Raw genomic sequence first — 27,367 nt, 5'->3', positions numbered from 1 at the left:
TATACTGTTTTACTTTGTTTATATGTGGCGGACCCTGCCACCTTTCTAGCCTCAAACAGTGTTCTGGGGACCTTATTTTCTTGTTTATTCGGTTTTATTTCGATGTTATGTAAAAGAAAACAAAAGCAGATACAACATTTAGCTTGTGCCTTCCACACAGTCATGGTTTACTACATGCTGCTTTAGTTTGACCCTCTGAGAAAGGTGGTTCACAGCTGATGTGACTGATGTGTGATGGCAGCTGTGGGCCATTTTCTCCTGTCTAGTCTCACTCTAAACCTCTAGTCTCCTATTTTCACCCATATATTGTCACTCTGGGTCCTCTTATCCATCCCCCCTCCTCCCCCTGTGGTGCCTCTGTGCTGCATCGCTGTGCCTCATGGCTGCCGATGATGCTGATGCTGATGTCATCACTGCCTCCCAGCATCCCTGGCTGGCATGCCACAGCAGCACCGCCATTTTCCCTCGGTTCAGACTGACTGACGGACCGACGGACAGCCTGACGTCGCGCGGCTGGAGCATCCCGCATCCATCCTCCTGTTTATTCATCCGGCCGTCGCTCCTCCCTCCTCCTCCTCCCTCCTCCTGTCTCCCACTCCTCGCCTCTAATTGACGCACCGCTCCGGCAGCAGCCCACCCAGCGCCGCTGCTGAAGCCGAGGCTCACGTCCCTCTTTCTCTCCCTCGCTCTCCGGCGGATTCTCCATGTATGGATGCGTCAAGGAAAGGGATGCTGTAGGCTGACGACAGGAAGACAGAAAAAATAATTCAGGCTGCTGAGGAGACTGAAGAAAGGAGGGAGCGGAGGATTCCTGCTTTTGAATGGGCAGAGGATTCACCCTCTGCGGTCGTCGACGCTGAGCTGCTGAGGTAAGAAACGGCTCCTTTGAGGTGTTTTTCGCGGCGCAGCATCGCAGCTGATGAGTGTCACGCCTCGGCGAGGACGGTGCGTGTGCGTATTGTTGATTTCGAGGCCTTTTGGGTAAATAAGGACGCTGCGTCAGGAGGTTTGATGTCAACAATTGTCTTTAAAAACAAACAAACAGATGAGCACAAATGACACCGCCTGCACCCCGAGCGACATAGATGAACACACGAGCTAATAGAGGATGTAAATGTGTTTACAGCTCTGACCTGCTTTCTGACGCAGTGGTAGATGATGTGGAGTCTGTGGCGTTTGTGTTTACGCGGCCTGTGTTTGAGGTGCGGCAGGCAGAGCAAGATGGAGGAGGCAATATTTACATGGCAGATGAATATTCGCTGTCTTTACGCGCAAATGTCCCCTCAGGATGAGCGTCCTTCAGCCCTTTGTAAAGATGTTCAGGAGGAATTGTGTCTGGCATCGATCCGAGGCTGAGTTGATGGATGTGCGCCGCGCAAAATACGCAAATAAACCGTTTAAAAAAATCACTAAATCTCCTGGTGATGAGCAGAGAAAACAGATAAAAGCCACCTTTAGAGGTTTCAACTGAAGTGAGAAGCAAATTACTGCAGAGATGCTGTGAAAAAAACATCACAGCTGATCCCAGACATTTATGAATGTGTGTTATTTTCTGTGAGGCAGAGAGGGGATCCAGTTTCATCACAAGGCCTCCAGCCTTCAGTGATGGATGAGGCCAGGGGATGATGATGATGATGATGATGCCGGGAAGAATAAGCAGCCATTTTATTGTGGAATAACAGGGATGCTGAGGATCTTCCTGCCAAATAATGACCCAGCATTTTAGTCAGCGTGTTTTAGGGAGCTGACTGAAGCCAAAGGGACCGATTCAGGGCCTGGAAATGGAGGATGAGTCGCAGTCTGAGCTGTGTGCTGAAGCTAACAAGGCCCCTGTCCTGAATGTTGAATTGTAATAACAACAACAGACCTCAGATAAATAATTTAAATCACCCCAAAACAACAGGGAAGCCCTGTTTCCATCCGACACGTCTCTGCTTGCGTTGTTTTTTTTAAACCCCTCTCATCATCTACCTGTGCAGGTTCCAGCTGTGTGACATCAGCTCTTCTCCTCGCTCACACACCCACCTGCAACATGGCGGGGGCTTCGGTGAAGGTGGCGGTGAGGGTCCGACCCTTCAACTCCAGAGAGATGGGGAAGGACAGCAAGTGCATCATTCAGATGTCAGGAAACACAACAAGTGAGTTCAAATCTGAGTCGTTCTTTGAGTTGAGCTGAGGTGATGTGGCTGTAACCGTCAACTCTGACGGATCTGAATGTTTAGGTTTGTGGATATGTGCTGCATATTATGACCACACTGTAATGGCAGCAAGATAAGAGCATGTCAGTCTTTGGGACAGATTTCAATTATTATACTTTCATATTTCTCCTATTTTGGTTAAAGCCACAATTGAACCCTCCAGTGGTGTTGAAAGTCCCTCGTACCCTTCAGTCCCTTCACTTGGATGTTTGTTTTTTTAATTGCAGAAAGATTTTAGTTGCAGATTTTGACACACGAAGGCTGTTTTCACATCCACCTACTTAAAGAGGGAAAGTGTCTCTGCGCTCACCGTAGATCTGAGTTTAACATGTGGCACTGCAGCTAATGATGACTGTTATGATGAATGAATGAATGATTATCCTTTTAATCTGCCGATCATTTTCTCAATCAGTTGATTCATCTTTTGTTCTGTGAAATGCCAGAGAATAGTGGAAAATGGCTATTATTATTTTTCAGGACCCGGGCTGACATCTTCAGATTGTTTGTTGTATCTGATCCACTGTGCAAAACCCAAAGATATTTAACTCATTATTCAACCAAGACAAAACAAGCAGCATATTATCAGATTTAAGAAGCTTGAACCTGTAAATAATTGGAATTCTTGCTTGGAAAAAGATTTGATGGATTATCAAAATAGTTGCCACTTAATTCTCTGTGAAACGACTCTGAAAAAGACTGACAAAGTGACTTTATTTAAAAAAACTGAGGAAACCAATGACCTCAAAATGGCCAAGTAACATAATCTAATCATTTGAAAGCTGTTTAAACTTTTTAGCTCGTACAACTTAACCTATCTCTGCAACTACAAGGTCTATTTGAGTAATCAAGGTATCATAATAAAGAGAACACTTGAAATATGTGTTCAGATGTGCAAGTATAAGTATATATGTCACTGGGTCTGAGTAAATTAAGTTGGCACACAGCATAAATGAAAGATTTTTAAAACAAATTGCGTTTTTTTTCCCCCCTTATATGTTACCATAGGTGCTCAAAATATAGCCACATTGGGCTCCGCTCGGGCTTAACAGGTTATATATAATAGTCTACTTTACTTGGCAATTCTGAGGTTCTGACTCAAGTGTTTTACTTTTACAATTTTGAGGTACTTTACTGAGGTATATCCATTTTCTGCTACTTTAATCTTCCAATCCACAAAATGTAGTTAATAACTTTAGGCACTAGTTACTAATAAGATATAACTTGTGATGGCGAAAGGATGTTGCATCAGAGCCAAAGTAGTTCGTCCTAAATTAATTAATTGTATCGGCAATAGGGCCCGATAATTGACCAGGCTGATAATCAGTCTACCCCTATTACTTTTTAGTAAAACCTGAGCTGAAGAGTATTTATATATTTTATAACATGTCGGATGGGGGCTTTAAAAAAAGAAATTAATCTCGGGGATTAGTGGGCTAAAAGCGATGTATAAACACCAACTTTAACCCGGATTATCTGTTCTTTTTGCAAACAAACACGTATGTTGTCAGAAAAAAATGAAAATGAGGAGGACTCATCAGGAAATAAGATATAATACATAAAATATACAGTACCATGCATGCATACTGTATATAATCTGTAAAATGAATCTGCAGTGATATGTTCCTTCCTTTTCTTTAGAAATATCACTCTTACTGTATTCTTTGTCCTTTGTCTTTACTCCCTAAAAGAGATGAATATAACTGACTGAAAAATGTAACTGAAACGTTGAATACTTCATGTTAGCTGACAGGAAGCCTCCAAAGAAAAAAGGGCTCTTTGGTAATTTTCCACTCCGCCTCACAACACGTTCATGTGAATAATTGAGACAGTCTGATCGAGCAGCTCTAAGGTCACGTATGTTTTTAATGTCTCGCTCGTGATTTCAGGGTGTGAAACACAGAGGCGCAGCGACCTTCATGCTCCTGTTTTGATCTAATTCCTGTGACCTACATCGAGACAAGTTTAGCCTTTTCACCTCCAGTTATTTATCTTGTAGACAGCTTTGCCCTCCGGTAACGAGAGAGTGGGCAGGGAGGCATGCGGCATCTTGGCAGCTTGAGAACGAAACAAAAGCTTCAGTCAGGCCTGAAGCCTGTCAGTGTGTGTGTGTGTGTGTGTGTGTGTAGGATGTAGTGATTGCCGCAGCTCTCCTCTCATCATACGAGCTGCAGGGACCAAAAAGACCTCGTTGTTCTGGTCGAGGCCAGACGAGGGGTCAGCTGATGCAAGTGTGTGTATGTGGAAGAGAAAAGAGGGAGTGTGTCAGAGCCTATTGTGGCTGTGTGTGTTTGTAATGACCTCATTAGAGCCAAACTTTCATTATTCTGTCTGAGTAACTTCTCTGACCGCTGAATGTGAGGGCTCACGTTTTCCAACAGTTGTCCTCTTATGTTTTTTTATGCTTTGTGATCACACTGCTCCCCGTTATCTGCTAATGGATGGATGGATGGATGGATGGATGGTCACGCTGTGTTGTTTTTGGCTGAGTGCATGTTTCAGCAGGACCTTGCTGCTGCTGCTGTGATGAACTTGTCCACAGGGGGCGATGCAGTGGATTCAGTCTGCAGCCAGAAGAGCAGCTGCTCCGGCTCAGTTCTTGTTTCATATTCTGCTCCCTCCTCTGCCCCTCCTCTCTTTGAAAAGGATGAGTGATGCATTTAAAAACTGCTGCTTTTGACCCGCACTGTAGTGTCTCTGGTCTGTGGGCCTCATCTCTATGTTGATGCAGTTTTGACACTTAAAATGCTGATAAATCTGTTTTAACTCAGAGTGCATGCTTTCATTTAACCACAATAGTATTGCATTACTGTGTATATATTTTGTTCTAAGCACTATTTGCTGTTATTTGGTGGTTAAAAAAAAAAAGTAATGGGACAAGGTGACAACAAACATCACAACTTGGAATCAAACCTTGCCCTCTGTGACAGATTATATGCATTTTAGTTACCAGTCAACCATCTGTAGCTCCTCTATTTATATGTGTTGGTGGTTCAAGATCGATTATTTTCCTTTAGAAATAAGCACATAAAGGGGCAATGCGTTTTTCTCCACTGACATCAAATGCAATCACCGAACTCTTAATGATTTTAGATAAGACGTTCACTTCACGACTCATAAGCAGAGGGGAAACAGTGATTGAATGACAGATAAAATATGAAATAAGACAAAGGAAATAAAGAGTGAACGTTATCATTCAATACATTTAGATTTATGCTTCTTTTCAAGACATTTAACACAATTATAGACACTGAACACAGTTTGAATGAGAGTCTTCTCCTGAAATGGTCAGTCTTGTTCTCAATGAAGAGACTCTGTTATGGGGGGGCGATCAGGCAAAAAATAATATAAAAATCAATTTAATTGCCAGTGATTTCTCTATTTGCACCATTTAAACACAATATTGCATTAAAAATCGTTCTTTTTTGGCACAAGCTTATCATCTGTCATGCGAGCTAAAGCTCAAGCAGTAGATTGTGGACGCCTTCAAGATCCATCACCATCTACAATGTTACAGAATTTTCTTTTTTAGACACCAATTAATGATTTTGACTGTTGTACTAAGAGTTTTGAGAACACGGCACGTTTTGGAGCATTTGGCAAATAGGATCAGAGTTTTCGCAGTCACTTCTCCCTCAAAACGGTGCCTCTGTTTCCAGCAAATGCATCAAAACAACCAAGAAAAGCTGTTTATAATCAAGATGACACTGCATAAATGGAATAAATTCATCATGACGGAAATTTTTTGTTAATTTATATTGAATTTGTGTGTGTTAGACGATAAAGGTACTGCAGAGGTGCAATGAGACGAATGAGAGTGTTTTAAATGGGAAGGTTTTTGACTTAAATGTCTGCAGTCTGCAGGTTACATAAAACGGACAGTAACAAGACTGAAAAGAAACAATGTTAAGATTGTTAGAGTGACTCTGTTTCGGATGCCTCTAACTGATCTGTCTCCTTCTATTTTAGCGATCCTGAACCCCAAACAGCCGAAAGAAAACAAGAGTTTCAACTTTGACTATTCTTACTGGTCACACACCACGGTGAGTTTGAAATGTACTCAGTTGCTCTTAAACAAAGCAAGTATTTAACTTAACTGGGGAAGAAACGCATTTGTTTGAGCAACAAGCGTGTTTTGATGTCAGAGAGACATCAAAGCACTAAGACTGAGCACATATTCATGCTGTGAAAAATGCTGTGAAAACTTGCCGCCTCTCTCATCTCTTCGCCTCTCTCATCTTTTTGCCTTTATTCTCTCTGTCTGCAGCCTGAGGACATCAACTATGCGTCCCAGATGCAGGTGTACAAGGACATCGGAGAGGAGATGCTGCTTCATGCCTTTGAAGGCTACAACGTGTGCATATTTGCATACGGCCAGACAGGAGCAGGCAAAAGCTACACCATGATGGGCCGACAGGAGAAGGACCAGCAAGGAATCATACCTCTGGTAATACAGAATAAATAATCTATAATTAAACACAAAATACAAAAGGATTTACGTATTCCTGCCGACAGAGAAGCAAATATCTTCTCGTCTTTAATCTTTAATGAGACCGCAGCAGTGACAATCTGTTCTACATCTGTTCTTTGTAGCTGTGCGAGGACCTTTTCACCAAGTTCAATGGCAGCAATAATGACAACAGCATGTCTTACTCTGTGGAGGTGAGTGATGTCAAACTTTAATGCTCATGTGTGCTATTTTTCACATTTCGAGCTCTTGGAGGCTTTTCTGTGCGACAGTTTGTCTCAATCATGAAACAAGTATAAAAGTATGACATATTGTGCATTTAACTTAATATCAGATACTTTAAGACTTCTACTATTCATATTGGTGACTGTCACTTTTACCAAAGTAATATTTTAACACAACATCCTTACTTTTATTTAAGTATGACTTTTGGCCACTATTTAAAACACTGCTCTTTGCCTCCTGCAGGTGAGTTACATGGAGATCTACTGTGAGCGTGTGCGTGACCTGCTGAATCCCAAGAACAAAGGAAACCTGCGTGTCAGAGAGCACCCTCTGATGGGACCCTACGTCGAAGATCTGTCCAAGCTCGCCGTCACTTCATACAACGACATCCAGGACCTGATGGACTCTGGAAACAAGGCCAGGTAACAGAACGAGACTGAGTGGACTGTGGAAGACATGAGGCATTCAGTGGCTGGAGCAGATAATAAGTCAGTAATACGCATTGAATGCAGCGTTTTTCCTTTTTTTCAGGACTGTGGCTGCGACCAACATGAACGAGACCAGCAGCCGCTCCCACGCCGTCTTCAACATCATCTTCACGCAGAAGAAACACGACATGGAGTCGGAGAACACATCGGAAAAGGTGCTGACAACAAGCTCAGCTCAGTCAAATCTCCCTGTAGCACTGAAATAAATGATGTTTTTCTGCCTCTCAGACAAATAAATCAATAAGAGGAGGAGTTTTCTTTTTCTGAACCTTGTTTCACCACAGCAGCCTCAGAAGAGATTAATAATTTTATTACCTTTAATGACCCGAGTCGAGGCCGTCTGTGGCATTGTTATCTGATGATTGTGTTGTTGTATTGATTGATAACCACGTACGATGCTCCCCGGCCAGCTCTCCCGGTGCATTTACAAGTGAAATATGTATGCTGCGGTGGATGTTTTATCTCCTTCATCTTATTTTGAAAATATTTTGTATCATCACAGGTCAGCAAGATCAGTCTGGTGGACTTGGCCGGCAGCGAGAGGGCCGACTCCACCGGTGCTAAAGGGACCAGACTGAAGGTGAGAGGCAGCTGATGTTTAAGGTTGTTTTAATGGTATTACTGCACACTCGGAGGCCACAGAAACATTATTAAAGATTGTTTGATAGCAGTATTTCTAATTTAAAATGTTCTTGTGAATAGATGGAAAAAAACTTGATAAAACTGACTTTTACTTCTTTGTATTTGCAGGAAGGAGCAAACATCAACAAATCTCTAACTACACTGGGGAAAGTTATTTCAGCTCTTGCTGAAGTGGTATGTTTTTTTGTTTTCTTTTAACACTTCATAAAATTACTCTGGAACAAACTTGTATTTAATGCTGTTCAAAATAACAAACGTTGGCATCTCTCTTCCGTTTTTTCAGGACTCAGCACCAAACAAGGTGAGTAATACCAACTATCACAGATTTTAAACAGCTAATACAAAAGATTCAATATATTTTTTAAGCACTTTTCTGGTGTGATCAGAGGAGATATTGTGTTTTTTCTGTTTGCAGAACAAGAAAAAGAAGAAGGTGGAGAGTTTCATCCCCTACAGAGATTCAGTCCTGACTTGGCTGCTGAGGGAGAATCTGGGTAAACACATCTTACATAAACCTCAGCTTTGAACATGATAAAATAATTTCGCTATCTAAATTATTACATTGTCAAATGTTCTTGTCATTCAGGAGGAAATTCTCGTACAGCCATGGTGGCCGCCCTCAGCCCCGCTGATATTAACTACGATGAGACCCTCAGCACCCTCCGGTGAGGGAAAATATCAGTGAAAGCTCTTTTTAAAGATCATTGAAATCAGATGCGTCTTTTCTCCGTGAATAACATTTTGACGATAATGTCACGTGTAGAACAGATGCACTGGTTAGATTTTTGAGCATTTTGCTGGATATATTTGCATATTAGTGAGGAAAATGGGTTAACCCTAACCCTCTCCAGGTTAATTTCTATCTATATTTGAAAGGATTTTATAGGATTTGTTCATATATCATTTATAGCCTGATTTACATAACATTTCATTCATATAAACTTGGCAACGTTCGATTATTTATGGATGTTGTCAATATTCTCTGATTTAGGAGTGATGGAGTGATTCATGGTGGTATCTATTAACATAGTGTCTCCCCTTGAGCTCATATTGTCATGAATTAGTCCTCGTTACTCAGTATGCAGAGGACAAGGCATCATGTTTCATAGCGTAATGGTTACATGTCCGCCACGACCTCCGTCCCTGCAGGTATGCCGATCGCGCCAAACAGATCCGCTGCAACGCTGTGATCAACGAGGACCCCAACAACCGTCTGGTGCGTGAGCTGAAGGAGGAGGTGGCTCGCCTCAAAGACCTGCTGTTTGCACAGGGCCTGGGAGACATCATCGAGAGTGAGTGTCCCTCAAACAAAACACTCGTATATCCACATACACGCACAACCTGAATTTAGATTTTTTGTGTGCAGTTTATCTTCTGACTGTACGTGTCAGACAGAGGATGATGGTGTAACTTGGAGTGTGGGTGTCGCTCACGCTCATTCTCTTCTCTCCTCTGTCCTATCAGCGTATCGCTGCACCGGCCCCGACATCACTGGTTTGAAATGTGTGTATAACTCGAGCAAGCCTGCGCTTTGCAACTAATAGAAATGAATCCCGAGCCGGCCTTCTTCCTCTCTTACCACACCAGAGACCGAACTAACAAGACACTATAAATGACGACATTCAGACAAGACGTGAATCAAGTGAAAGACACGATTATTTAGAGCAACACAAACAATAATCAGAGTTTAAACCTTGTTGCTGTAAGTGACTTTTATCAGGAATTCTGCAAAATGGCCTCCTCCTTTCTTTCCTTTAGTTCTGGTTTCCATGGCAAGATGTGTTTTTTCTCTCTCAGCCTCTAAAAACTTTCATCCCCATTAAAGCAAAAAATCTAAATTGGCTCCTGATCCTGTGGTTCATTGAGAATCTGAAAGCAGACAGAGTCAAAGCCAGCTGATCAGTGATCATGGAAGAAAGGACTGACTGGGAGGACGCCATTTTGGTTCTCTGTGTGTGGAGCTGATTGAAGCTATGAGTCAGGTGCTTAGAGGCTGTGCTGAACAGTTGGAAAACATCAGGACATGCCACACATAAGACAAAAGACAACAAATCGGGCTGTATTTGATCTTCATGCATTGTAGTGATGAATATATTGTTGATTTTCTTTCTCAAAAACATTCTCATGCTTGCGAGCTTGTCGTCCACGTGTATTTCACTGTCAGAGAAGAATTTGGCATTTTGTGCCCGCTCTCAGTTTGAGTTGCTCTTTTGTCTCTGTCTGCGATGGCTTTGGTAAGCAAATGACCTCTGCTTCTTTGATCCATTATTTGAGCTTTCTCTTCTTTTTTTTGTACTCCTCCCCGTTGTTCCCTTGTTGTTGTTTTTCCTCCTTCTTATCTGTTTCTCCGCGTGTTCCTTCTCAATCCCTGATGTCTCTCCTTAATTACCCGGCGTCTGCTCCTACCTTCCGTCCGTCTGTCCTTCCTTTCTTCTTTCCTTGCTCACTTCCCATGCGACGCCTCTCTCTCTGGCAGACCTGTGCGATTACAAGAATTTTGTGAATAATCGCCAGGCTGTCAATCAAAGGGGTGATCTCTCCGCAGTGTCCAATGCCATGACAGGAATGAGCCCCTCGCCCTCGCTCTCGGCCCTGTCCAGTCGCGCCGGGTCCATCGCCAACCTCCAGGACCGCATCTTTAGCCCGGCCAGCGAGGAGGCCATTGAGAGGCTCAAGGTAGGAAGGGTGATGGTGAAACTGTTAAGTGTGTGGGGAGGTTCGATATGTGCTTGCAGACAGAAGTGAGGTGAGTTTGGATGAGAAAATCAAAGAAATGTGGTGGAGAGGCTCTTAAAAATCCAAGATTGAGCAAAGTTAATAATTCAAATTTGAGTGTGCTGAAGTTTAAATCTTAATTTTGCCAACAGGAAACGGAGAAAATCATTGCAGAGCTCAATGAGACGTGGGAGGAGAAGCTGCGACGAACTGAGGCCATCCGTATGGACAGGTAAGTAAAACATAATCATGCATGAGTCATGGTGTCATCGCGTGATCAGATTAATCTCCTCCAAGAAATGTACAATATGTTTAGCCTTTTAATAGGGTGAGTCTACCTATTTAAAGAATATATCACGGTGTTGGATGCCAGACCACTTCCTTCTTCGTGCTGAAGTATAAATACATCCTATTTGTAGCGCTTGGGTGAAAATGCGTTGTCTATTGTCCTGGTTGGTCCAGAGTAAACTGTTGGACGGATTGCCATGAAATTGTGTACAAATATTTCCTGTCCTATATCTTGTAGAGGATGCATCCTAATAACTCTGGTGATATTTTTGACCTCGAGTGCCACCACGAGGTTCACATTTCTGTGCTTTAGTGAGATGTTTCAAACACTGATTGTTATGAAAATCACTTCAGGCATTCGTGTCCCACTCAGGATGAATTATAGTGACTGTTCATCTCTCACCAACAGGTCAAAAAAACTCCCAACAGCCTCATCTGTAGTTGTGTCGTTAATGGGCTAATTAGCAAATGTTAGCATTCTAAAATGCTAAACTAGGATGTTGAACATGATAAATATTACACCTGCTCAATATCAGCGTGTTAGCATTGTCATGCTGAGTATGTTAGCATGCAAACTAGCATCAAGCTCAATCTACCGCTCTGTCAAAGTACAGCCTCAGTGAGCTGTTAGCATGACTGCAGGTTTCAGTTGTGTTTTCTTTGGTTAATTCTAACAGCAGGGCTTTTTTTTATGAAAATTACCATAGTCTAATAATCTAATGATGCATTAATTGCATTTTTATGTTCAACTTTTCATAGAAGCAGCAGTCCATAAATGAGTGACATAGTCCGAGTATCTTGTGGGTTGAACAGTGGGTGTTAAAATTAACAACGGTAGAAGTAACGTCAAAGGCAAAATATCCTTAAATTATACCTTTTGAACTATTTTTACCTTATTTTTCTCTGTAAATGATACGTTCTGGTGTTAACTGTGTGATTGCCTCCTGCAGAGAGGCCCTGCTGGCTGAAATGGGTGTCGCCATGAGAGAAGATGGAGGCACCGTGGGCGTCTTTTCCCCGAAAAAGGTGAGATGCTTTTCACTGTTGCACAATATTTACATTTATCTAAACTCACACAAACACTCAACTATATTTGCCCTTCTAGACCCCTCATCTGGTGAACCTGAACGAAGACCCGCTGATGTCAGAGTGTCTGTTGTACTACATCAAAGACGGCACCACCAAGTAAGGTTTTACATTTTCAGATCTAATCCAGATATTGTGCTGTTTCCTGAGACTCAAATGGATCATCTTCCCTCAGGGTTGGCCGTGAGAATGCCAAGACTCGCCAAGACATTGTTCTCAGCGGCCATTTTATCAAAGATGAACACTGCACCTTCAGCAGCACCACAGGCCCTCAGGGAGAAGGTAAAGGATGCCAGTGCCAAATGGCAGTGTGACATAAACGGCACATATATATATACATGTTGAACAATAAGAAAGCCATGGTTTATATTGTATATTTATCAAATACTTTGCTGTAATAGCTGTATAATCTTGTCCTGAACAGGATGTGTCATCCTGGAGCCATGTGAGGGGACAGAGACGTACGTCAACGGGAAGAGAGTGACCTCTCCTATTGTTTTGCGGTCTGGTATGTTTGACGCTTTATATTAGTTTGTTAGAGAACAGGAAGTAATCGTATCTAGAGGCAAAGCAGAAAATACACAACACAACAAAGGAAAATACAAAATCATCAATACGAACATTTAATCAGGAGTGAGTCTCCTGCATTTGAACTTTTCCATTTGATTTTCTAGGGAACCGCATCATCATGGGGAAGAGCCACGTGTTCCGCTTCAATGATCCAGAGCAGGCTCGTCTGGAGCGAGAGAGGACGCCGTGCGCCGAGACGCCGGTGGAGCCGGTCGACTGGGCCTTCGCTCAGAGGGAGCTGCTGGAGAAACAAGGCATCGACATGAAGCAGGAGATGGAGCAGAGGTGTGTGGAGAAGAAACTGAGTTGATGATGATGATTGGGCTCACTGCATTACGTTACTATTCACTGATCATTACTGTTTGTTTTAACTTATAGTTTTGAATTCCTTTCAGGCTTCAGGAGCTCGAAGATCAGTACCGCAAAGAAAGAGAAGAAGCCAGTAACCTGCTGGAGCAGCAGAGGCTGGTGAGTGCGAGCTGCATTTAATAAAGAAGTTCACTATTTTATTTACCAGTTCTAACACGGCCATTCTTGATCTGAATCGTGTGTGTCCTTTCAGGACTACGAGAGTAAACTGGAAGCTCTTCAGAGACAAGTCGACTCTCGGTACCTGGAGTCTCCTGAGGAAGAAGAGGAGCCTGAGGAGGAAGGTGATACTGTCACTTTTACCATTATTATCTGAATCAGGCGGCTCTCTTCTTTTCTGGTCAAAAGGTATTCACCCATGTCTTGTGTTGTGCCCTCCAGTGCCGTGGACGGAGCGTGAGACTGAGTTGGCTCTGTGGGCGTTCAGAAAGTGGCGTTTCTACCAGTTCACCTCTCTCAGGGATCTACTTTGGGGCAACGCCATCTTCCTCAAAGAGGCTAATGCCATCAGTGTGGAGCTGAAGAAAAAGGTAACGCAGCACTGTGAGATTATGTTTTAGATAAACAGAAAACAGGTTTTTCCTACTTCCATTTTGTTGTAAAAGCCTTAAGATTGTCTAAAATCTGTCCTTTGTTGTTTCCTTGGTGTTATCCCTCTTTAAAATCACAATATCTAGATGAGAATAATCTTTTTTTTTTTATGTCAGAGTGCAAATTTCTCACCATTTTCATGAAGAGTCAGCTCTTCAGTCCAGACTGCAGGCAGAGTGCTGATTAAAAAGTGTCTGTCAGTGGCCATTGACAAAACTGAGGTTAACTGGATTTGCATCAGAGCGAGTCTGTCTCACTTGATTGTCTTCCAGTGAGTCATCATAATGTAATACGCGGCGCTGCATACTGAATATAAAATTGCTGCGGCAGAAGGCAGAAATGACAAAGCATAATTTTGACTTGTTTTAGGCTAAAATTAACATTCACTGTTTCATGTCTCACTCAGTTTCTGATGAGCCCTCCAAGCTGCTTGTATTACAAGGAGCAGAAGATCAAGCTCTTACCTTAGTGCTGGATATTTTCTGTTAATTGAAGGAAAATGTTACAACGTCAGACCTGCTCTTTCTCCTCTCTCTTTGAGACGGGATGCAGGAGGGTATAAAACAAGCAGTCCCTCATGTCTTGTTCCTCGTGTCGTCCACAGGTGCAGTTCCAGTTCGTCCTGTTGACCGACACTCTCTACTCTCCCCTGCCCCCCGACCTGCTGCCACCCTGTGTGGCCAAAGAGAGGGAGAGACGACCTTTCCCTCGAACCATCGTGGCCGTTGAAGTGCAGGATCAGAAGAACGGAGCCACACATTACTGGACTCTAGAGAAACTCAGGTACAGTGGTTTTGTCAGCTGTGATATGTGTTTTTATTTCAGCTCTGTCTCTATATCCAGTTTTGACTCATGCATCAGCACATACACTTAAGATATGTCAGTTTTTTCCTCTTGTTATACTGCCCCCTGCAGGCAGAGGCTGGACCTGATGAGAGAAATGTACGACCGTGCTGCAGAGCTCCCCAGCAGTGCTGTGGAGGACTGTGACCACGCTCTGACCGGAGGCGACCCCTTCTACGACCGCTTCCCCTGGTTCCGTCTGGTCGGCAGGTTCGTCACCGACTAAACGCCAGCGAATGATATTGATTTTGATTTAAATCCGGCTCTTTCATCGCTCAATAGTCGCTTTGATCACATCCTCCTTCTCCCTCAGGGCTTTTGTGTACCTGAGTAACCTGCTGTACCCGGTGCCCCTGGTACATCGCGTGGCCATCGTCAGTGAGAAAGGAGAGGTGAAAGGCTTCCTCAGAGTGGCTGTGCAGGCCATCTCAGGTACAAGTAGTCTTATCACGGCATTGTCGCTGCTCTTTTGACTTATTATTATTATGTAGAATGATTGTGAAGCTCGTTTAACATCTCGTCCTCTTGTTTTGCCTCACTTCAGCCGATGAAGAGGCCCCTGATTATGGCTCCGGTGTGAGGCAGTCAGGCACTGCCAAGATCTCCTTTGAAGACAAACAGTTTGAGAAGGTACGACAGTGATTTGTACTGGTATCAGTTATGACCACTAAAAGATATAAGTGATTGGATTAAATAATCAGAATTTCTTAAATGTTCGTGTTTGATGTGAACAAATAGATAAAAGACTGTTTTACCGTCTTACTTCAGTTCCAGACCGAGTCGTGTCCTGGCAGTCTCTCACACTCCAACACCTCCCAGGAGGAGCTGCGAATCGTGGAGGGAGAAGGACAGACCGCCGACATTGGAATCTCTGCCGATGAAGTCAACAACAACACCTGTCCAGGTGAGGAGACAGAAAGCGGCAACATCCAAGGCGAGTCAATCCCCATAGACCCCCATGTTAAAATGCACATATAATGTTGTTTAAAGTCTGGTACAAGGGGTGATTTGTTTATATAACTCACTTGTTTAAATTATATCAACTTTTGCATGATTAAGGGCACGGCCACTTTAAGTGACAGCTAGCCTTGAATAAAGAGGATGGAGGAGTTAAATGGAAAAGCTTGACCTTTTATATTTGTTGATAAGCAACCAAAATCTGTGTCCTTAAAGGCCTTGAAGTTGACCCAGCTAAAGTTAATGGTACACCAGTGTTGAACTAAATCCTTTAATGAATAGGATAATTATCTAAATTAGCATTTTTTTTCTTCCATGAAGCCATCGAGGCTCCGCAAAGCCCAGTCAAGAGTACAGGTCTGGGTCTGGATCTTCCTCTGGACCTCTCCCCAGAGAAAGCTCTGTCGCACCTGAAGATCGGCAGCACCTTCACCTTCAGAGTCACCGTCCTGCAGGCCTCCAGCATCTCGGCCGAGTACGCCGACATCTTCTGCCAGTTCAAGTGAGTTCAAGCACCAAAGTCCTGTATCATGTTATTTTGAGACACAGTTCCAATCCTTGTTTTCGTCAGAAATCTCTTTCTTCTGTGAAACATCTAATAAATCCAATCCAATGCAAATAAAAATGATAAATCACTTTAAATTCAGTAAAATTATTCATGCAGTTCAACTTTCTACTCTTAGATAATAATGGCATATTAATGGAGTCACCTTTTTCAGCTTCATCCACCGCCATGACGAAGCTTTCTCCACCGAGCCGCTGAAGAACACAGGAAGAGGACCTCCGCTGGGCTTCTACCATGTTCAAAATGTAAACACTAAACTGCATATTTGGACCCATTATCAACAAATATTGATGATTACTGCTACTGAAATATTTGTACTTGTCTTTTAAAGTATTTCCTCTCTTCTCTGTTAGATCACAGTGGAGGTGACAAAGTCCTTCGTGGAGTACATCAAGACTCAGCCCATCGTCTTCGAGGTGTTCGGTCACTATCAGAAACAGCCCTTCCCTCCGCTCTGCAAAGACCTGATCAGGTCAGGGAGAAATTTAACCTTTAATTTCCTCCAATTTAATAATTTTGAGGTGTCAGTTTCAGATGTTAAGAAACTTTCCTCACGTTTTTGTTTGTCTGTCTTTTAGTCCACTGAGACCTTCCAGGAGGCAGTTCCCCAGGGTGATGCCCTTATCCAAACCAGGTTAGCAGTGACATTCAATGTGTCTGACATTTAACCACACATTTAACCACCTTTGAGCTCAGTTTAGTACAGTCTCATTTACTCTGTCACTCATTCATCTGTTCGCTCTTCTCTCCTCCAGTGCCGGCCACAAAGCTCAGCACCCTGACTCGCTCCACCGCAGGACCCTGTCACGCCAAATACGACCTCATGGTCTTCTTTGAGATCTGCGAGCTGGAAGCTAACGGAGAGTGAGTCAGTGTTTCCACTTTGTAGCACAAAGCGAGGCACGCGGATGATCATGTGCACTTTGTCTGTTTCTGCAGTTAATCTAAAGGTCATCTCAGTTAAAGAATTTAAAATTATTATTAATGTGCTGATTGTTTCCCTGTTTCTAGCTACATCCCAGCTGTTGTTGACCACAGGGGCGGGATGCCCTGCCACGGCACGTTCCTCTTACATCAGGTCTGACTATTTTACACCATCACGTTTCCAGATGTTTCTTGCGTCTGTGTTGTAGTTTAATATATTTTTATCTTCACCACCGAAACAAAAAGGTTTTTCTTCCCGTCTTCTCTCTCGACTCCACAGGGCATTCAGAGGAGGATCACAGTCACCATCGCTCATGAAACAGGAAATGATATCGAGTGGAAAGAGGTGAAGGAGCTGGTTATCGGTGAGTAATAAAGACGTTTCGAACACGTCTCTGGCCAAGATGGTTTGACTTTAGTGGGAAAGAAATCTTTAGAAGGATATTTTCTCTCTCATCGTGACTCGTTTGTCTTCAGGTCGCATTCGAAACACACCAGAGGCCGATGAGACCATCATAGACCCAAACATCCTGTCCCTCAACATCCTGTCTTCTGGATACTTCTGGCCAAAACACAACGACAAGTATGACTCTGAGACTGAGTATTCATTTACTTCTCTGTCTGTTTATTTACTACTTGATATTCAACAACAGCTGTCTTCTTTCAACGTGTTCACAAACCTGTGTAGGGAAATCTGTATAGAGGATCAAAACTGCCAATATTAAAAATCACTAAATAAATGAATACATTAATTAATATGCCATTAAATAAGCCAAAAATAATATTTTAAAAAAATAGTATAGGCATGAATTTATTTCTAAAATCTGACACAGATTGATATTTTTGTTTTAAAAGCTTCTGCATTTATTTGCCGTTATATTAATTACCTTATTTATTTACTTTCCCATTTGATTTGAAATTTTCAATATTAATTTATTGATTTTTTAAATCTATTTATTTATTTATTATTTTCTTCTTTGCGGTACCCCCTAATTTTATTTATTTATTTCTTTTACCACAAATATATTTATTTCTGTGTTTTTTGTTTAGTTTTTTACATTGCTTTTATGCATTTCTGCTTCATTATGATATATCAGTTGCTTTGTTTAGTAATTTAACATTGCTTCAATGTGCTTTTTATAGTCGAATATAGTTTGCCTTTAATCAGGGCTGGGCAATATGTTGTATATATGATATATTATATTGTTAGTGAGTTATAAGTGTTCTTGTCCTTATCTTAGTCTCTACCCACTTAGTCATTATATCGACATTACTGATGATTATTCATCAAATATCTCATTGTGTTAGTATTTTATGAACGTACCATTAGTCCTCCATACAATACTGTTGCAACATCCATATCAAGGTATTTGGTCGCCAAGTCCTGCCATTTATAAAATTCTTTATAAGAGATTTTAAAAATATCTACATCTATATCATGTATCCAGATCTTGCCTATGGATAATGTAATATTTTATTTTCAGGCCATATTGCCCAGCCTTACCTTCAATGCCTCTTTCTGCTTGCACTGATCAGTATTATTTGCTGAGTTCAAACTTTTAACAGCTGCAGTTAAAAGTTTCTAACTCGTGTCCTGTTTCTCTTTATTCTTTGTTAACGGCAGCGTCTCCTTGGGAGTTGATCATAGGTATAAAATGACAATCACTTTTTGTCTTTTCAATATTTATTTCTGAGAACAACGTGTCCATTTGCTCTTAGGATTTTCATAAAGTTGACTCTTCTCGTCTTCTAAAAATCATGCAGACAGATGATGACGTTTTTGTTTGTCACGCTGCAGAACTTTCTACCGATTTGAGGCAGCGTGGGACAGCTCGATGCACAACTCTCTGCTGCTGAACAGAGTCACTCCCTATGGAGAGAAGATCTACATCACCCTCTCTGCTTATCTAGAGGTACTGGAGACAACAAGTGATGCTAGTGACAGTCATTTTACTTAATTTGTTGTTAGTAGAATTAGCCATAGAAATTCATCTCCATCATAGTCAGATACTTGGCGGGCTGATTTGTCACTGTCTGATGTATTTTAACTAGATGGAGAACTGCACTCAGCCAACAGTGATCACCAAAGACTTCTGCATGGTGTTTTATTCCCGTGATGCGAAGCTGCCGGCCTCTCGCTCCATCAGAAACCTCTTCAGCACCGGCTGCCTCCGGCCCTCTGAGAGGTACAGATTTATGGATTCACACAGTCAGAAATGTGTTGGTAGTTTCACTAATTACGTCTCACTTCTCAACACTTTTGAAATGTTTTTCCTTCTCAGTAACCGCGTCACTGGAGTCTATGAAGTCACCCTCTGCCACGTGGCGGACAATGGAAGTCCGGGTGAGCCTGAAATCAAAGAAAATAATCAGTAAAAACAACAAATACTTTCCTTTGTTTGTATTTTTTAAAGCATTTTATGAAAATCTTTCTTGTTTTTACTTCTGTCCAGGCATGCAGCGTCGTCGCAGACGTGTGCTGGACACCTCTGTGGCGTACGTCCGAGGAGAGGAGAACCTGGCTGGATGGAGGCCTCGCAGTGACAGCCTCATCCTGGACCACCAGTGGGAGCTGGAGAAACTCAGTTTACTGCAGGAGGTGATCCAATCTAATAATCTTCTCTACAACCTACTTGAAATGTCAACAGTCCCAATGAAACTCCCTTCGAGCCTTTTCGGATCACAACAGCTGATGTTAAATTTGTACCTGCTGGTGTTTTTAGGTGGAGAAGACCAGGCACTACTTGCTGCTGAGGGAGAAGCTGGAGGCGACTCTGCAGGCAGGACAGGACGCGCTCTACAAGAGCAGCGACATCAGCGACTTTGCAAAGAGCCCCGTCCTCAGCCACAGTCCTGGCAGCAGCCCTGCCCTCGACAGCCCCAACCAGAGGCAGAGGGAGCTGGCTGCCAAGGTGACCGCTGCTCTCCGAGGCCTCCAGCGCTTCATCTCACTTTAACTGTTCGTTCTGAAATAGTTTTGATCCGATACAGAGTTTATTTGACATCGTCTGAAAAGGTCTTTCACTTTCTTCTTTCCAGTGTCTGCGTCTTCTGATGCACACCTTCAACAGGGAGTACAGCCAGGTGAGCAGCAGTGCCAGTGAGAGCAAGGTGAGCCCCAGCCTAGGCCCTCTAACCCGGCCCGTTAATCCTTCTGAACCTTTACCGCAAAAATATTAAAGCCCCGCACTTCAACCATTCTCTTCGTTCATCATTCTATCATTTTTCCTGCACAGATTCCTCTATTTTTCAACATTTCATTCTTCCTTGTCCCATCTTCTGTCTTCTGTCATATTAACCACTCAGTAGACATGAGTCAAATATTATTCCCAGGCTTCATTTGAACCGGCTGGATGAGAGACAATATTGACTCAGGTCTACTGCTTCACTCTGTCCAACCAGTGCATCCATATCTCATACCTTAAATTGATTTAGCTTCTCTTTTCCTCCTTTACCCACCCTCATCCCTCCACTTTAGACCCTGCGAGGCTTCCACTAACCCAATGTTACTCCTGCATGTCCTCTTTAACATGTTAATCAGCGAGGGGCTCTTAGATAATGAGGATTTATATTATAATGGTACAGGAATGGTTCTACATTACAGTACATTGCTAGAAAATGACAAATTGTCTGATTGAGCTGTTCTCTGAATGCATGTCTGTGTCGTACGTGCTTAATTGTTTGCCGGTTTGTTTTGTCTGTATCTGTATTCGTCCCTCTGGTCTTGTGTGTGTGTGTGCGTGCTGCTCCACGCACGGTTTGTCGTGAATGTGTCTCTGTGTGTGGTTGGGTGCGTTTTAGCTTTCTGAGATGTCGGCGTCGCTAATGAGAGACTCCTCCTCGTCTCTGAGCACGCTCACTCCGTCCTCTACCTGCCCCTCACTGGTCGAGGGACATTATGACATCAGGTATGTGATGCTAATGCTGCTACTCATCGCAGTATCACTGTAATACAACGTATAGATCTGTCAGGTTTAAGATACCTCGCTTCACTGTGCCTGAGGAGATGAATAAAATAAAGGTTCTTTATTGTAATATTAGATAATCTGCACATGTCTTTTGATTACAGTTCCTGCTTCGGTGATACAGTAGATGATTTTTGCTTGACTGTCCCAAAACACTGCATCTAAGCTTCGATTTTCCTACATTTACTCTCAGCAACCCATTGTTGTTGCTGGCTCTGTCAGTTTCTTTTCAGGAAAAGTAGTATGCCTCATAGGTGTATAGAAAATGCTTCTGATATGCTAAATAATGCTAAATTATTCACTTAAGGAGCAATATCACAATGTAAAAATGCTTTATGTGTGAAGGTTCTGCATTCAAAATCTTTCTTTTCTCTGGAAACAGAAATAAAATGGCTTTTTTTACCTTGACCTTTACATAAACAGTACTGGTCCACCCTCTAGATGTACTGTGTGTATTCTACAACGTGACACAACATGTAGGATGCTGTTTCTAGTTTGTAAGCTGTCGTTGCTGTCTTTTTTAAATCAAAGGCCACATGGGGGTATTTGGTCTTGTAATGCAAGGAGCACTTACTCAGAATGTTCATTTTCCATTTTTAGTGTAAATAAAAAGGAATAAAAACTCCATTATTATCCTAAAAAAACAAAAAAACACCATTCATAAAACTGTTAAACTTAGACAACTAACCTACTTTGATATTCGGAAGAACACATCTTGGCATATTTATATTCGTGACAAAACTTAGTTGAAGATGTAATCATTGACAAATCACTTATTACATAATCCCAATTATATGTAATCCATTTAACCACAATCCTGCCAGTAACTGAAGCCTTTAAATGAATGCAGTCAAGTATGTTCCTTTTGTCACATTATAAACACTTTATTCATGTTGTGTAGACACACTGAACCCAGTTCAGGAGCTTCGACACCAGATCTGGACCCATACAGCCCAGTGGACAGAAAGAAAGCTCTCAGAGGATGCACCTTTGTTCCTGACATCCAGGAGATTCGTGTCAGGTCTGACCACACACAATAATTAATCCTGAGTCACTGTGGTTGAACATTTTATCAATAACCTGCAAACTGTTTTCCTGTGGGGAACAGGAATTAAGAAAAGTTGTGTCAGTTTTTCTTAACACAACGATTTCTTTATCTGTATGCAGCCCCATTGTGTCAAAGAAAGGCTACCTGCACTTCCTGGAGCCCCACACCAGCGGCTGGGTGAAGCGTTACGTGGTGGTGCGCCGGCCCTACGTCTACCTGTACCGCAGCGAGAGGGACAGCGTTGAGAGAGCCGTCATCAACCTGTCGTCTGCGAAGGTGGAATACAGTGAAGACAAACAGACCTTACTGCGGGTACGACCCAGCTTCGGTTCAATAATAACACGTCTTTTTAAATAAATGTCCCGCTTGAACTTATTTTTACTATTTCATATCTACAGACTCCCAACACGTTTGCTGTGTGCACCGAGCATCGTGGGATACTGCTTCAAGCCACCAATGATAAAGAGATGCACGACTGGCTGTACGCTTTTAACCCACTGTTAGCCGGCACCATCAGGTAAAGATAGAAGATGATACAGAGGAACTGTAGAGGGGTAATCCAACATAACACAATATAATCACACATAAGACATCCAGGACAAACTGTTCAGCAGCACAGATTATCCAATTTGTGGTGTATATTTTAAAAGTAACAATTTCACAGGTCCCATAGTCGTCTGTTAAAGTGCTTTTCTTTCCTTTATGGTTGTCTATAGTTGCTAGTTATTAGTGGCATAATAAAAACACCATTAAAATGTTTATTTTGCTTGATTCAAAGAAATAGATTTAGTCCTCTTTCTCTGATCTCCTCTCCTCAGGTCAAAGCTCTCCCGGAGAAAGTCGGTCCAGTCGGCCCCCGCTGCTCAGAGGATGTGAGAAGTGAACCGGTCCGACGGAAAACAAGCAAACAAACAAAACAATACAATCTAAAAGCTCCACTTACCATCCTGCTCTAATGAACATAGACCATATAAACATTATACAACTCATTAAAATAACCTTCTATATGATGACTGTCCCAGTCCCAAACATCACTCGATCGCTCATCCCAAAACCCAACGAAACCGTCTTTTCTCTGTTTTTGCAGCCGCCACCTGAAAACCCTGCATGGTGTGATTCCCCCCTGACCTTTAGAAGAAACCTAAGACAAACTAACCACCTAAACCTGTTAATTAACTTACCTGTGCTGGGCATTGGGACTAGTTTTGATTAGTTTTCATGTAGAAATCTGCGAGGCTACTAGTTCCCTGTGTATAGTTATCAGAAGGTCAAGTCCCTTCTTCATCATAGTAGCTGAAAAGTAAGTCCCCGGTCTGAATCAGCCATTCACGTATTTCTAAATAACGCCGTCAGATGAGGAGGAAAAATGACAATAGCTCCACATGTATCCATCATATACTGTGCATTACCTCAGTTTGGATTGGCTTGGTGCTCTACAGCATAGAGTATTCGTTTCACTGCAGAGGTTTCAGATAAAGAACAGATCAGTCGTTTCAACTTTGAAGTAGCATGAGGGATTTGCTAGGACAAAAGGGTGAGTTGTTGTTAGTGTCGTTTCCTTTTCTAAATGAGTTCGTTGACTACACTGAGGCAAAATAATCCATTATCAGGAGAGATGGCTCGTGTCCTTGCCTTTTTTTAACATGATCCCTTGTGCTTAGAACCACAAAGAATATCGTTATTTATCGTTGCTATCGTCGGTTCTCTGCACTGTTATTTATTGTGACAGGACCACTGACCACTTATGTTGCATGGCACTTTATTGTCTTTATTGAGTTGATGTGTTGTATCATTCACACATTTGTTCTTACCAAAGCTTTATTTTATTGTTCTAAATCTTTCAAATCATTGTCCACTTGTACAGTTGCATTAACAGATATTTGGGATGTTAAATGAATAGTTTGACATTTTGGGAAATAAACGTATTCGCTTTCTTTCCGGGAGTTAGGAAATGAGAAGATTGGCACGATGCTGTATGGTAAGTATAAAGCTACAGCAAGAAGCCGGTTGGGTTAGCTTAGCATAATGACTGGAAACAATGGGAAACGGCTAGCCTGGTTCTGTCCACAGGTAACAATACCGGCCTACCAGCACCACTAACAGGGCAGTAATTATAATGTTAATTCAAATATGCTCGCAACGTTTCCCTTAATATATGCCATGACAGACAGCCGCGCAACGCAGTCCGAAGTAATCATTCGCAAATGTAATCATATACATGCAGTAACTAAACTTACAGTGTACTGCAGTTCTGTGTGTGGTTTGTCCAAGTGGTGTTGCCGTACCCCAGAAAAAAGCTGTTGCACCAAAGTTAACTTGTAAATATGTAAATAAAAAGGACAATTTGCTCAACCTTGGTAACAATACCTGCATTCCTAAGCTCTAATCTTTACCATTATGTAATATGAAACAAGAAAAGGAAAAAAGGAACAACAGCAATGTAATACACTACAATACAACATTAATGTAAAAACAATAATAATAATTACAAAAAGTTGATCCAATCCAATAAATGTTTTTGCCTAGCTTTCACCATCTCCAGTCGTTATGCTAGACTAAATCACTTCAGCACAAACACCAAAGTGTAGTATCCTTGTGAAGACACAGTCCCGTTACTGATGTGTTGCACTGACTTTTCCTCCCTCGGGGAACACTGGTTACATGCGTAACCTCCACCTGTACCTGTTGGCAAGAATGCGAAGAAGCCTACTGTATTTCCCAAACTGTTTCTACAAACTTATCACTTATCACCTAAATTGACCTAAGATGTTTTACATGATAAATACACCAGGAGGACAGCTGTACTGTAGATTGGTGGTTTTACTTTAAACAAATGAGCGCTTGTTCTGTCCGTTATGGGTCAGCCGAGTTGCTGCATTAAAGTTTACTTTTAAAGTCTCGTCTAGTAGCTAAAATAGAAAGTTGTAACTGACCATGGACCTGTAATCTGTCGAAGGCAGTTGCTTTGAGCGGGCAAGAGCGTTGTCCATGCACCAGATAGTGCCTCCCTTTCTTCACCTCTTTTTCTTCTCTCCCTCCTTCATCGTTGTCACTGAAGTTAGTCACATGTGTCCAGGATTAAGCTTTTACGTAGAGTTAAACTAGATGCTTTTTTTCATATCGATGATCTATGTTAATGTTTTGGAGAGTGAATATTATCAATGATGCTATTATAGTATGTTGGTACAGCCTGTAACAGTAGATTACAGCGTATATCTCATTATCATTGACCGTAAATGTTGCATTTACAGTAAAAGCAATGCCCCCCCTCTTTGCTCTTAGCTTTTGTACTGTAGCTGCTAGATATTTGACAGCCTGATGCTTGTGTCGGAAACCAGTACAGTATGATGAGCTTGGTGCTGACTTTTATGTTCAGGGATGGTTTCTAGTTTATTTTACCTGCAATATGTTATTTTCCACTATACCAAGATGACCCCAAGTGTTAGTTAATGTTGGTAAATGAATAACAGGCTATCCTGCTGAATTTGTGTTGTGCTATCTGCATTTAAGGGGATATCATCTGTATCTGAAGAACATCCTCTATCAAAGACGTGGTCAGCCAACCATTTTGTCTTTATCATTTTCCTCTTGTCAACTATCAGACTGACGTATAATCAGTCAATAGAAAGTATTCAGGACTCTGTACGCCACGGGCCAGCCAACCTGTTGAGCAATGCAGCCTGATACTTTCAAAATTTGTGATTTTATTTCACATTTCACTTCAGATGTGTTGGTACTTTTTGCTACTGTGATTTTTAAAATTGTATTCTGTCTGTTAGCAAAGCATTTAATGGGATTGTGGCATTTATTTCTGAATGTTTTGGGTCATCTTGGTATAATCAACTTAAATTGTTTTGTAAAAAACTCAAAGATATATACTGTGTGTTGTCTGCTGGAACAGAAGACAAAGGAAAGTTTTATTTATAAAGTTTTGAAGGATGGATTATGTTATTATATTATTATGTTATAATATATTGCACTCATGCACAAAGCATCTTTATTTACTATGATTTTATATGATGATGTTTTTAAGAATGTATGGAAAAGACTGGCTTGTGTTTAAAAAACATTTTACAGCCCTGTCCTGACGGGAGGAGAAGGTTATATATCTGAGACTGTGTCATTTTTGCTTCAGCAATCAAACCACCAACAAACCGCTGCACCAAATTGCATTGATTTGTTTTTAGTTTAAAACTGGCGGATGACTTGCAATGCTTCCAGCCCTCATAGTTCAGGGTATCATGTTAAGGAATAAACACTTTGTGAGACAGTTTTAGTGCACCGGCCAATAATCGTTGAAAGGTAAATGAGTTGATTATTTTATATTTGGCCGCTTTTTAACTGTCATAGCTCTGGATCGATGCATGCAGGTCCACTTATCTTCTGCTGTACTCTGTCCCTCTCTCCTGCCTTACCCCTTTGCTAATGACAACAGCTTATCTCCCCCCTAAAGTGCTTCTTGTAAAGTATTGTCATTCATGATCCTTGTAATGACTAACTGGAAACCTTCCTCTTGGCTCTGTCTTGTATATAAATGGAGATTTTCTGTGTTGGGTCTCATCACACAGATGATATTAACTCTCTCTTCCTCTGTATACCATGATGAATAAGAATAACTAGGCCTGCTGCTTCGTCAAGTGTCACGTCAGAGTAAAGAGAGCTGATCTGGGATCAGTTTTTGCACATTTCAGCTCAGTGTGGGTGAGGTGGCCGTCGTGGACCGGGTTGAATATCCCAAGGTCTGCTCTTTTGCTCGGAGCTGCTTGACAGAGGCAGAAACAGGTCCAAGCCTGTGATGAAGTCTTTATCTCAGTGCTCACGTTTATCTTTTGAGTGTTCTGGAGTTCTTTCTCATGTCTGTGGACACGTAACAAAAGTTGTCAAGAAAAAAATAAGGTGAATAAATAAATGAGTGTTGAAACTTATGAAACGTGTTAGTGTGATGTGTATTATTGTCGTCTTTGTAAATTTTTGTTCACATTTCTAATTACACACCATGTGCAGTAAAGTTTATTTTATCGCAGATGGACGAGTAGATGTTTGCGTTAACTTCTGTGATGATTATGATTTTGCATCACTATTGTGCACGGTATCAGTCAACTTGTGGGACTGCTGTTTCCTTATATTGTCCTACCAAGCTGCAGATACATCTTGACATCTACAAGACAAAAGCCATGAATGGCTTAGTCAATTTCTTTACAATTTTACAACTGTAGGAATCTTTTTCCACAATAATTTTAATCTTATTCACTATCAAATTTAATTTTCATGTCCATTTGACTTGTCTGCGCAATATCAAGAATGTCCTGACTTTGCAATAACAGAATTAGAACAACAGATATTGAATTCCTAAATCCAGATCTGAGGCTGCTTTTATTCCTCCCTTTCAACAAGAAAACATTATCGTCCATAAGCAACTGGAAAGGTA

The 27,367-nt window shown here is 41.8% G+C and overlaps 1 protein-coding gene across 10 annotated transcripts; it reads left to right on the top strand.

Annotated features, from left to right (window-relative positions):
* The first annotated feature begins 445 nt into the window (after nucleotides 1-445).
* Nucleotides 446-26,864, top strand: kif1ab (kinesin family member 1Ab). Of its 10 annotated transcripts, none has more exons than XM_084369479.1 (49): nucleotides 446-869; nucleotides 1,980-2,138; nucleotides 6,165-6,238; nucleotides 6,463-6,642; nucleotides 6,789-6,857; nucleotides 7,132-7,310; nucleotides 7,420-7,531; nucleotides 7,879-7,956; nucleotides 8,127-8,192; nucleotides 8,302-8,319; nucleotides 8,434-8,512; nucleotides 8,605-8,683; nucleotides 9,168-9,310; nucleotides 9,483-9,521; nucleotides 10,564-10,694; nucleotides 10,886-10,965; nucleotides 11,972-12,047; nucleotides 12,127-12,206; nucleotides 12,283-12,389; nucleotides 12,532-12,615; nucleotides 12,782-12,962; nucleotides 13,073-13,145; nucleotides 13,240-13,330; nucleotides 13,428-13,576; nucleotides 14,242-14,420; nucleotides 14,553-14,690; nucleotides 14,794-14,912; nucleotides 15,025-15,110; nucleotides 15,249-15,414; nucleotides 15,759-15,939; nucleotides 16,157-16,247; nucleotides 16,356-16,474; nucleotides 16,581-16,636; nucleotides 16,758-16,866; nucleotides 17,014-17,080; nucleotides 17,207-17,291; nucleotides 17,404-17,509; nucleotides 18,551-18,574; nucleotides 18,725-18,839; nucleotides 18,979-19,112; nucleotides 19,209-19,270; nucleotides 19,380-19,525; nucleotides 19,650-19,838; nucleotides 19,966-20,037; nucleotides 20,728-20,834; nucleotides 21,793-21,912; nucleotides 22,059-22,251; nucleotides 22,338-22,456; nucleotides 22,758-26,864. In XM_084369479.1, exons 2-49 carry the CDS (start codon nucleotides 2,033-2,035, stop codon nucleotides 22,813-22,815), a joined length of 5,115 nt encoding a protein of 1,704 aa, XP_084225605.1. In that variant the 5' UTR covers nucleotides 446-869; nucleotides 1,980-2,032; the 3' UTR covers nucleotides 22,816-26,864. The 10 variants fall into 10 exon arrangements, with proteins under 10 accessions (XP_084225605.1, XP_084225603.1, XP_084225602.1 ...); XM_084369477.1 differs by having other exon boundaries at nucleotides 10,495-10,694; nucleotides 15,249-15,384; XM_084369476.1 differs by having other exon boundaries at nucleotides 10,495-10,694; nucleotides 19,966-20,010.
* The last annotated feature ends 503 nt before the right edge of the window (nucleotides 26,865-27,367 follow it).

This window comes from Pagrus pagrus (assembly GCF_965226575.1).
Source record: "Pagrus pagrus genome assembly, chromosome: 12".
Lineage (NCBI taxonomy): Eukaryota > Metazoa > Chordata > Actinopteri > Spariformes > Sparidae > Pagrus > Pagrus pagrus.
The sequence above is the reverse complement of the archived record's forward strand: the minus strand, read 5'-3'. Positions and strand labels throughout refer to the sequence as shown.